This window comes from Engraulis encrasicolus, chromosome 2 (assembly GCF_034702125.1).
Source record: "Engraulis encrasicolus isolate BLACKSEA-1 chromosome 2, IST_EnEncr_1.0, whole genome shotgun sequence".
Lineage (NCBI taxonomy): Eukaryota > Metazoa > Chordata > Actinopteri > Clupeiformes > Engraulidae > Engraulis > Engraulis encrasicolus.
The window spans coordinates 56,461,403-56,472,778 of NC_085858.1; the positions used below are offsets into that span (position 1 = coordinate 56,461,403).

Consider the following 11,376-nt stretch of genomic DNA (forward strand, 5'->3'; position numbering starts at 1 on the left):
TGTTGTCACAATAAATACTATAAGTTAATGTAACTGTAAAAATAAGAACAAAAAGATCCATTTTAAAGAAAGGTTGTTTTGCGACATAAAAAAATAAAGAGCAAATTAAGAGAATAACTGAAAACGTATGTAATTGTGCTATATCGTGATATATATCGTTATCGTGATATAAAGTAATCCATATCGTGATATTGGTTTTTTTCCATATTGCCCAGCCCTACCCTCATGGATTGTGCCTCAATAAACACATTTCTTTAAACAACAGAACAGAAATCCACCTCTCATCTGGGAGTGCTTTCAATAAAAACGCCCATGTCCATATCCCTTAAATTGATATGTGTATGTACAGTAGTATAGTTCACAGCTTTTTCACAGTGTGAAGCAAAGTACGACATTTGGGGCACTTGTGGTGTACGTCTTTAAAATTCTGAAGGCAGAAAGGAAGTAAACAGCATCCGGCTACACAGCTATGAAACAAATGACATCAAATTAGTTGATCTATTAGCTACGGATGACATACAAACTGCTACTACTATTACTGCTGCTCGCTACTACAACTACTACTATTACCAGGGCTCTAAATTAACACCCATCAACCAGACAAATGCTGGTAAAAATTCAGATTGGCTGGTAGAAAATAAAACTTACTAACCACTTTGCCCGATTGGTGAGTGTGTGTTTAGTTAGGAAGATTCACATCTACTACAAGCCATTCTGGCGGGTGGTGAAAAAACTGAATTTAGAGCCATGACTACTACTACCACTATTATTACTAATGTATGATTGACTGAGGTCCACACACTGGAAATCGTCTAATACTTTAATTCCACTTTAATTCATGGCAGAGCAATATTTCGGCTGTGTGGTCTTTTCCAGTAAAAGAATACAAGAGAAGACCACACCGTCGAAATGTTGTTCTGGCATGTAATAAATGCAATGAACGTAATCAAAGGATGTCAAGTGTGCAGAGCTATATACTGTCAATGGCTCTATCAATCAGAACGTGAATCAGCCTTTGTCCTCCACGTAAAGAGGCGATGTGCATTGAGCACAATTTGTTCTCACTTAACTGACATACGAGGCAACATGACAAGACAAGGATGTGGTCATGCTTGTGGGTATTACACTTTACATACATATGAAAATACAGTATATTCATGTAAAACATATACTGAATGTATTAGTAGTAGTCTTACCCAAGTAGAATGGACATTGAGCACACAAGCCAGCTGACACTCCCCACAGTGTAAGTCACTTCTGTTGTGATGAATGAATGGCATTGTGGACAGCGAGCCTTGGCAGGGTACGGGGGTAGCTCCTCTACATCCGTGAAGACTTTGGGAGCTGCATCAAACACACACTTCATTACACTGCTCTTTTACTCTCACAAAAAGTAAACGCTTACATGAAATTCAATTGGGATGAGTTTCATGCACAATAATAATTGTTAATTATTATAATTCATTATAATTTTATTTATTCATAACTATTGGTCCTCAGAGGTGGATGGAGTGTTGTTTGTAAACCGACCAATACACGACAATTGAGAGACATATTTAGGCGGAAGGGGGAATGTGCCCTCTTGCACCAACGACTGGTGTCCCACATACAAAACGTCCTTATGCACAAAAAAGCTCCATAAGTAAATTTTCACATATATTTTCAGATGTACTAATACTGACTTAATAAGAAGAAGTGCACTAAACTTTGTGTGAAATCGGACATACCACATAAATCAGCATGAAAACAATTTTCAGAGGTCTTTGTATTTGAAGCCCCTGGTCTCAACAAAAGCTCGTCCTAAATCAATGTTCTAAATCCTACTGCATATTTGCACCTGTTGCAACATCAGAGGCCTATAGTAAGAAACTGGGTCTTAAGAAAATGAGGACTCCAGGCTCTTCTATTAGATGATTTACCTCTTAACTTAATCTGGTTTACACCTGAACCAGCTTCTTAGTATAGGCCCCAGGGCTTAAACACTTCACCCCCAAAGACTGAGCACAAATGTTACATTTAGAAAAGACCAGGTACTAAGCCCCCCACATTTGGGCTTGCATGCCCATGGGGACTCCGGTTCGAATCCGGACGGGGTCCTTTCCCAGCCCCACTCCATATCTCTCTCCAGCTCGTTTCCTGTCTCCTCTCACACTGTCCTGTCATAATAAAGGCGAAAAAGCCCCAAAAACATACTTTAAAAAAAGGCCAGGTTTAAATGTTAAGATAAAGTCTAGTCTCGTCTCTGTAGACACAAGGAGAGTTGTAATGTCACCACAGAACATTCCTATATTCCAGAATGTCATTAAAATTCCTGAGAGACACGTAATTGCACTACACAGGCAGCTTACCCGGAATAGAGGGTGGCATGGCATCTATGGGACTTGGGGGTTCCTTACTAGTCTTCAGGATGTCTGGTGTGGAATCATGCGTATTGATACGTGGAACTGAAAAAAATAAGATAGAGAAATTGCCATGAAGCACTCAGAGAGTGTAAACACCTGCCAGGCCATGGGGTTGCACCCTAATTTCTCTTTTCAAGTCTTTCTGCCTTATTTTTTGGAGTTAGATAATGGAATGTCAAAATTCGCCTGATCCCGTAATGGTGAAGAATCTTTTTTTTAATTCCCGTATCCGGATCAGGATTCTGATCACCACCAAAATGTAATCACTGGACCTTCAGTCATTTCCAACAACTCCACAAAATTTCCTCAAAATCCGTGCATAACTTTTTGAGTTATCCTGCTGACAGACAAACAGACAGACAGACAAACCAATGCTACCGAAAACATACAACTAAACTTTGTGTTGGAGATGAAGATATCATTATATGCATATTATTATTATTATTATATGCTATTATATTATGAATGACATACAGTGCTGGCCTAAAGTATTGGCATCCCTTCAATTCTGTCAGATAATACTCAATTTCTTCCAGAAAATGATTGCAATCACAAATGCTTTGTTATTTATATCTTCATTTGTTTGGCTTGCAATGAAAAAAACACAAAAGAGAATGAAAAAAATGTCAAATGATTTACCATTTTACACAAAACTCCAAAAATGGGCCGGACAGAAGTATTGACACCCTCAGCCTAATACTTGGTAGCACAACAAACCTCAAAACATCGGGGAAACTCTGCCATATTCAACTTTAGGGACCGTGTTGTTTTCTTTGAAGGCCTCATTTTTTCCTGCTATCTCAAATGAATAGAGGAAAAATAAATGAGGCCTTCAAAGAAAAGAACACGGTCCCTAAATTCAAATATGGCAGAGTTTCCCTGATGTTTTGAGATTGCTTTGCTGCCTCTGGCACTGGACTGCTTGACCGTGTGCATGGAATTATGAAGTCTGTAGACTATCAACAAATTTTGAGTCCACCCCTGAATCCCATAGAAAACCTATGGAGAGATCTCAAAATGGCAGTGTGGAGAACTCACCCTTCAAATCACCTCAAGGATGGTGTAAAATTCCTGCAGAGCATTGTAGGAAACTCATTGATGGTTATCAGAAGTGGTTGTTCGCAGTTATTTTGTCTAAAGGTTGTGCTACCAAGTATTAGGCTGAGGGTGTCAATACTTTTGTCCGGACCATTTTTGGAGTTTTGTGTAAAATGGTCATTCATTTGACATTTTTTTCATTCTCTTTTGTGTTTTTTCATTGCAAGCCAAACAAATGAAGATATTAATAACAAAGCATTTGTAATTTAAATCATTTTCTGGAAGAAATTGAGTATTATCTGACAGAATTCAAGGGATGCAAATACTTTTGGCCAGCACTGTAATAGGACATAATTAACACTATTTAGTAAGGAGACAAAAATGATGTCATTCACATTCACATGTTTATCAGGAGGTCCAGAGTAACCTGTCTGACAAGTAGCCTGTGGTACACCCAGCCTAGCAAGCGTGTGGTCTGATGACTACAGTAGGAGGGTCTGTACTCGGCATGCTATGCCACATCACAGGGATATTTATGTAAACATGAGTCATGATGTAATACGATGACCACATCACAGAATACCAATGTGCAGAAAGAATCTTGAAAAAGTCTTAATACCACTTTTTCATAAATGTAACTGTAAAGAAGTTCTTTCCATCAGTAACTATTTTAACCATGGTGCTTAACTCTGCAATGACTGTTATATTAATATGTACATGTGGCCTACAGTAATAAAGGGCATAGAAAAGATCAAAGAAAATGAAAAAAATAAGGTCCACGATCATTTGCACAGCAGTGGAATATTGTGAAGTATTTGCTCAAAACAAATAAATGTATAAAATGACCCCCAAAAACATGCAGCTGGCCCAAACAGCTCCTCAGTGAAGCGGTACAGTATAGGTCACATGGTCAGGTCGCAACAGCGTGCTGAAAAGACACTTTTTACTGTAGTCCTTGACACGACTGGCCTTTCATGCATGCTCAATTCCACCATTTTCATATCTCCAATATGGTGAGATAAAAGAAAAGTGCACCAACTTACATGCAGTATGTTGTCTTATTTCAAGCCCGTCTTGCATGTCCAGCAGCTCTCTTTTCTGTTGTGATATACCGTCCAATTGCCTCTGAATGGCCTCCACTTCTGCTTCCTCTGCTGCTGTGTCTGTGCAGTGTGACAACCACAACGAGAACTAATCATATTTAAATTAATATCAAGATTACTGTAGTCATTTCAACAGTGTAAAAATTCAACTGAGGGGTGGGTGAGGTGGCGCACTGCGTAAAGCACCTGTGCCACATACTACCTGTGTGTGCCTAGCCTACAATACTATATGACCCTACTATGGACTCGGGTACGAGTCTGGCCTGGGTCATTTCCCAACCCTGCCCCATCTCTCTCTCCCAGTGAGTATTTGGTACAGCCAAGAGTGTTTTGGTTTGTTCACAAAAAAAGACAAAAGAAACCTGACAACAGCCAGGGAGGCACATACATTTTGAAGTGGTTAAAAAATAGTCAGAGGTAGGCAAGTCATTTTAATCTGACCATCAAATGTGTCCACAGCATTTTTTAATGTCTGATTTTAACTGTCAATAGCCTGAGTATCATCCTCCGTAGTGACCGCGCTAGCTCAATACTTTCGCTTGCTGACCACGGAGTCTGACCCTGCAGCCACCCCTGGCAGTTGGAATTCAGATATTCGTTCAGTATATGAACAGCCAATAGGCTCGCTGATAGTCTAAGCCCCTCCCCAAGCCCTCTTACATATTCAACTGAAATACAACAACTTGATGATGGCGATGTGATGTCTGTAACCAGGGCATTTGATAGTGCTTGGTGTAAACTGGGACATTGCCGTCCGCCAAGACCTTTGAAGGGTTTTCGGCACTGACACTGCGCAGCTCTTGGCCAGTCACACTGGGCGTTTCTCTTCTGTTCACTTTAATGGTTTTAGTTGACAGTTAATATCTTCATAACAAGGTTGGAACAAGCGCAGCCCCATTTCAGTGTTACTTTTTTGAGAGAGGGTGGGGGCTGCTCCGTGGGCTGTGCATTTGGCGCATATTAAACAACGCAACTAGTAGTTTCCCAATAAAATTTGAATCATAATGCCGTGGATCCAATACTATAATATCATATAATATTGTCCTTAAGTCTGAGCGATGCATTGATTATTTGTTTAGGGTACGTTTTCTGCCAGCTAAATGCAAGGGGGAAGGGGGCTATATTAGCAAACAAGACGATTGCACAGTTAGCCTGCTAATTTTAAATATGATCACCTGGAGCTAATAGCCTTCACATGGCTTAATCCATCCCTGTTATCAGTCCGCTTGAGGTTTTTGCTTCGGGAAAGTGAAAAAATGAGGTCCTAATTAATCTTCAGATGGTGTCGGACCCTGACGGTGCCATAGGCACACGTTGTATGTCTCCCTGAAATCATAGGTTTTTGACGGACCTCGACAAGTTCTACACTCCTTAGTTACCGTTGCTGAGCTCAGATTGGTTGGCGGCCGTTTGTGGGAGGGGTTTTGCGAAAGGCTAATTCCCTCATTAAGTGAGATAATTTCCAACTGCCGGGGGTGGCTGCAGGGTCAGACTCCGTGGTCAGCAAGCGAAAGTATTGAGCTAGCGCGGTCACTACGGAGGATGATACTCAGGCTAAACTGTCAAGTCATCCCATGTAAAGAAAAAAAACGTACAACTTGTGCTCTGTACGTAAAGAACAAGTGAACATTGAACATGGACATGCTCTTCAACTCACCCGTCACCTCCTGGTCTGTTTGACTTCGAAATTCTCTCAGCATATTGAGAATGGTGAGGCGGTCATGAAGCTGTTGCCGTTTACACGACAACTGGTTCATCTTTGATACAATTGAATCCATCTCCGGATCGTTGGAGAATCTTCGCATTGCATTTGCTATGAAAACAGTATGTAATAAACACCACACATAAAAAGTGTTATGGATAGACAGCAGCATTAGGCTAACTATTCAGTACTCATAATCAATACTGTGCAATCAACAGGTCAAGGTTTCATTTCAACATCATGCTTACCATTTATCAGGAGCCCCCAGTGTAAACAACTGATAATCAATCATTATAGAGTGCAAATGCCAAAAATACATTTTTACACAGCTGAAAATGTATCACACTACAAAAAAATATGAATTCAGTGCTGAATAAGAAAGAATAACAAGGTTTTTTTTAAATACCTGTGTGACTTCAACTGATGCATTTGGAGAACTGAGGAGTTGTTTGGGATGCAGGGGCATTCCACAATTTTCTAATCACACCCGGAACTGGAGAGCTGTATTCAAAGCTTTTGGTTGAACTCATTTTCTTATTTCACAACATTCTCCGACTCAAAAAAAACCATAATCATTTGAGAAAATGATAGCGTATAAAAATTATTGATGGACAATACTGTAGATGGATAGATAGATGATTAATGAATGCAAAGTTAAAAACTAGTTTAAGTGTAAGTCATTGACCTGAATATTCAGGTCAGTGGTGTAAGTGAATGATGGTGCTGCAAATCCACCTGCGTTGAATACATTATCGTTCATTTGCATTTCCACAAGCCTAAGAGAACAAGCATCTCTTTGATGAGAACCAACAACAGTTAGAGCAGACACCAGAGGCATGCAGTCAGAGCTGTGCTGTATTTCCATATGAAAAACTCCTTTTTGGCCAGAGCTTGATGAAATCAACAACTTTCAAAATACTGAATAATTTTGTTTTCAAGGACACTGCTGTGAACCATGTTCAATATAAAAAAAATGTATATGCGCAGTATACAATTTTAAACAAACAAGACAAAAGAGTTAATTATTTTTTTTCCCTTTTATTGCATGTTTTAGAGGTTGAAATACATGAAAAAGTGTAACTTTTAAATAACAAAAGAGCAATAAAATATTACAAAGGGTACCTCTTCTGATGAGTTCTACCGCATACACAGTACTCGCACATCAAAATCACAATCCACTTAACTTTCAATCTTAACTCATTCAAGATCATGAACCCCACATGTCACCATGCTTGGAACTGCTTTTAGCTGCATTTGGCACCTGATATTCTAATACTACATAGAACTTTGTCATTGAATCCACTTCAGGTCCATGGGTCGGCTTTGCGCATGGTAGTGTTGTTGTTTTTGTTGACTAATGGGTTTTGCAGCAAAGTGCATGACCTGTCCAGAGATACTCGTAACACAACACCATATCACAATTTGGTTAGTTTCAGCCAAAACTCTTTTATGTTGTGTGCTTGGAGCTCGTGAGACATGGAATAAGGAGATAAACAATGTTAAAAGCAAATCACTAGGAATAGGAAGGAAAACCAAAAGCACACCATATGTCTTGCGGGAAAAGCAAAAGACAGTGACCAAATCGTATCCCTGCATAAATATTGTTTTGTATTTACATTTTAAACATTAACAGCGTAGGCTACCACACTGAGGCGTTACTCTCTCCACCGGTGTCCACACTGGATGTTGCAGCACTTGTAGAAGGTGGTCATGGGCTCATCAGCTGACCGCGTCTGGATCTGCATGAAGTACGCCCTGGGGTGCTCACACTTCGGACAGGTTTCTAGAAAGGAATGAGTCATTAAACAAATGATCAATAGCGAGTAGGGCCAGGAACAACAAAACCCTGATCCCTGCAGAACAGCTTTAGTCACCATGTTACAATGCATGAGATTACATATTGGAAATGGGAAAAATTGGTGCTGGTTTCAAATAAATGGGATTTAAAATAAAAAAATATTTGACCTTGACTTGATATGTTTATTTTTATTTTCATTTTTTTTTAAATCTAATCAGGGGCCCATACTAAGAAGCTGGTTCAGGAGTAATTAAGGAGTATTAGTTAAGCTACTACAGAGCCGTTTAAAGAGATCTTATAGAGATCTCTATATACGGCTATGAGCTATTATGCTAAAACTACTGGGGCCTATGCTAAGAAGCTGGTTCAGGAGTAAACCAGATTAAGGTAAGAGGTAAATCATCTAATAGAAGAGCCTGGAGTCCTTGTTTTCCTCCTAACTTAACCTGATTTACTCCTGAACCACCTTCTTAATAGGCCCCAGTAGTTTTAACAATAATGTTGCCAAGAGACAGACAGACAAATAAACAAAACAAAACAAAACAAAACAAACGGGCAGAGAGAGAAACAAATCACAGCAATCCTCCCCCTGTCTCGAGGTCAAGGTTATTATACAGTCTCACTGTCCTAAAAGGACAACCCTGGTTTAGAATGGAAATGTGCATGTTGAATGTCATAGAATTAGATTCTGTATTTCCTATGTTTGAGAAAAAAAAACATTGCAGAGAGTTAGAAGGTGATGCAGTGAGTGAGAGACAAGTGATGAAAGGCTTGGCAGAGAGATGGCCAAGATTTGTACTAGTTCACTTGTATGGACTTACATCAAGGCAGTGAGTGAGCATTTTAGACAATGGTACAGTAACAGAAACAGACTATACAGTTGCTTCATGGTGTGACATGTCTGGGGGGCAATCGCTATTCCGACATAGCGCTATTCCGACACTTTTTAGGGGTTAGGGTTAGGTTTAGGGTTAGGGTTAAGATGTCGGAATAGCGGCATGTAGGAATAGCGGCGGACGGTGGAAAACGTGTCGGTATTCCGACAATAGACATTAATGTCGGAATAGCGACATGTCGGAATAGCGCCAAGAAACCGACACGCCTACGGTCATCCAGGGCTGGACTGGGCTTCAGCACTGGCCCCTGAGTACTGCCGGTCGACTGGGAAAATGCCATGTATGCCTGATTGGCAGTCCAGCCCTGTGTTGTTCATACATGATTGAGTATGCCAGTGTTTCCCAACTAGGGGTACGTGTACCACTAGGGGTACGCGAGCACACTGCAGGGGGTACTTGGAAAAATGTAATTTCAACAAATGTATGTAGCTTAGTTTCATTGACATGGAGAAAGCGATACAGAACCTGACTCGGGGGTACTCATGGCACAATGAAATTGCTTAGGGGGTACACAACACAAAAAAGGTTGGGAAACACTGGAGTATGCTATCTATGGTTCATCCATGTTTGAGCCCGGGGCAGAGGACTTTTTTAGTGAAGCACACTGGATTGCATCTGTGTATGAAATGTGCTATAGAAATACAATGACGTTGCCCTGCTTTGCAGAGGACCTCTGTCACTTATGGACATACATACCACAAGAAATCCCATTCATCTCATCACGATTCATGACCTACCTGGTGTGGAGTCGACGTTCTCCCAAGCTTTAGCTCCACCAAGCACATCATCCACCTCTTTCAATTTAGGATACTTCCTGTTGTTTACCTGCAATAATAAGGACAAAAACGCGGTGTCAAACTTTCACATTAAAACAGAGGTGGTAAAAGTAAATTTAAAGTGTAAGCACAACACTGGCACATGGTAAATTACAATACCTAGCTGTTACACTATTGTAGGAATGAGGTAGATAGACTGTGTTGTTTATAGGCTATGTATCTCAGTGAGCATAACAACATTACGTAGAAACATTTTCTTCCACTGGAATGACAACTAAACTTCTATGGTCATGAAATGTCCAAATAACAACCAGTGTTCGTTTTCACCAACTAAGGGTTAAAAAAAAAAAGAATTATGATGATGTGTTTTGCCAGCAGCCACTAGACTAGCTAAGTAACACGAGAACAACTCTGCCAGAGATATTCTAAGTTCATGAACGATAAAGTTGGATATTTTAATGACCAGTACATTTAATTTACTTTTAACAGAGCAGGATGGTAGCCTAAACACTTACTGGTTTAGATAATGCATTTATTTAAGCACAACGCCTCAGCATTGGTTCATGTTGTGTTAATTTATAAACTTGCTGCTCTGTCTGGTGATATTACCATTCAACATTCCCCTGTGCCAAAACGCGCGTAGAACTATATTTTGCACAGTGTTTTAAGTTACCTTTCTCGTGATGTTGTGAACGTAAGGACATGTGTTGCAGGCAAATCTGTAGCATCGCTGTCCCTCCTCGACAATCAGCACATTGCCACAAGTAGGACAGAAGAGCAGCATGTTTTCTTGTAGTTTGAGGAAGCCTGTTAAATTAGTGTTAATTCGATTTATGCCGGAACATCAGAAAGTGTATCATAAATCCGAACAAAACTTGTCAAACATGATATGAGATGTCGCGTGTAGCCAGTGCTGATGATGCAAATTTCCGCCACGTGACTTTCCGTCATTCAAAATAAAAGTCCTGTGTGTGTGTGTGTGTGTGTGTGTGTGTGTGTGTGTGTGTGTGTGTGTGTGTGTGTGTGTGTGTGTGTGTGTACATTACAATTCATACCGCTGCTGATCTCTTTTTTCATCATCTTCCTCGCCCATTCATTCATTCATTCATTCATTCACCTTCTTCATCATTTCATCCCCTCTTCTTCTGACGGTTTCTCCATTTCATCTTCATCTTCATCCTCCTCCTGCTGATCCCAACTTCTCCTCCAACAGCTAACGTCATCTCCTCATTCTCCTCCCTCTGTATCTCCTCTCCTCCTCCTGGCATCCTCTTCCTCCTCCAAATCCGGCTGATTTCACCTTCCTCCTCCTCCTCCTCCTCCTGGCATCTCCCCCTCCTCCTTCTTTTCCTCCCCCTTTTCCTCATCCATCTCCTCCTTCATCATCCTCTCCTCTATCTCCTCTCCCTCCTCCTCCCCCTCCCCTCCTGCTGATGCCACCTCCTCCTCCTTTTCCTCTTCGTCTCCCTCTATATCCTCCTCCTGGCATCTCCTCCTCATCATGAAAGTGAAAGCCCATTTGGGAAACTCCAACTCCCATTGCCATTGTGACACAGCACTCCACAGCACACAAGTGAACACTGCACACTGCACACAACGAAATTGCATTTATGCCTCACCCGTGCAAGGGCGCAGCCCTCAATGGCGCCCCAAGGGAGCAG

General features: G+C 40.7%; 2 protein-coding genes across 2 annotated transcripts; both read right to left on the reverse strand.

Annotated features, from left to right (window-relative positions):
• Nucleotides 1–303: 303 nt before the first annotated feature.
• On the reverse strand, nucleotides 304–6,710 carry LOC134463756 (lipopolysaccharide-induced tumor necrosis factor-alpha factor homolog). The gene is made up of 6 exons (XM_063217013.1): nucleotides 6,652–6,710; nucleotides 6,201–6,356; nucleotides 4,484–4,603; nucleotides 2,349–2,444; nucleotides 1,197–1,344; nucleotides 304–467 (listed from the first exon to the last, which is right to left on the reverse strand). The coding sequence occupies exons 2-6, from the start codon at nucleotides 6,346–6,348 to the stop codon at nucleotides 359–361; spliced, it is 621 nt and encodes a 206-aa protein (XP_063073083.1). The 5' UTR covers nucleotides 6,349–6,356; nucleotides 6,652–6,710; the 3' UTR covers nucleotides 304–358.
• Nucleotides 6,711–7,267: 557 nt separating this feature from the next.
• On the reverse strand, nucleotides 7,268–10,652 carry polr3k (polymerase (RNA) III (DNA directed) polypeptide K). Its single transcript, XM_063192582.1, has 3 exons — nucleotides 10,389–10,652; nucleotides 9,677–9,764; nucleotides 7,268–8,028 (listed from the first exon to the last, which is right to left on the reverse strand). The coding sequence occupies exons 1-3, from the start codon at nucleotides 10,497–10,499 to the stop codon at nucleotides 7,901–7,903; spliced, it is 327 nt and encodes a 108-aa protein (XP_063048652.1). The 5' UTR covers nucleotides 10,500–10,652; the 3' UTR covers nucleotides 7,268–7,900.
• Between the last annotated feature and the right edge of the window lie 724 nt (nucleotides 10,653–11,376).

Bases quoted from the DNA above. Each gene is read 5' to 3' on its own strand.
- LOC134463756 (XM_063217013.1), bottom strand. From the start codon at position 6,348: ATGCGAAGATTCTCCAACGATCCGGAGATGGATTCAATTGTATCAAAG. The intron at 4,604-6,200 runs GTGAGTTGAAGA...CACACTGCACAG, and splicing joins AACAGACCAGGAGGTGACGG to ACACAGCAGCAGAGGAAGCA. The intron at 468-1,196 runs GTAAGACTACTA...TTTGTTTCATAG, and splicing joins TCAATGTCCATTCTACTTGG to CTGTGTAGCCGGATGCTGTT.
- polr3k (XM_063192582.1), bottom strand. From the start codon at position 10,499: ATGCTGCTCTTCTGTCCTACTTGTGGCAATGTGCTGATTGTCGAGGAG. The intron at 9,765-10,388 runs GTAACTTAAAAC...TTATTATTGCAG, and splicing joins TTCACAACATCACGAGAAAG to GTAAACAACAGGAAGTATCC. The intron at 8,029-9,676 runs GTAGGTCATGAA...ATTCCTTTCTAG, and splicing joins GAACGTCGACTCCACACCAG to AAACCTGTCCGAAGTGTGAG.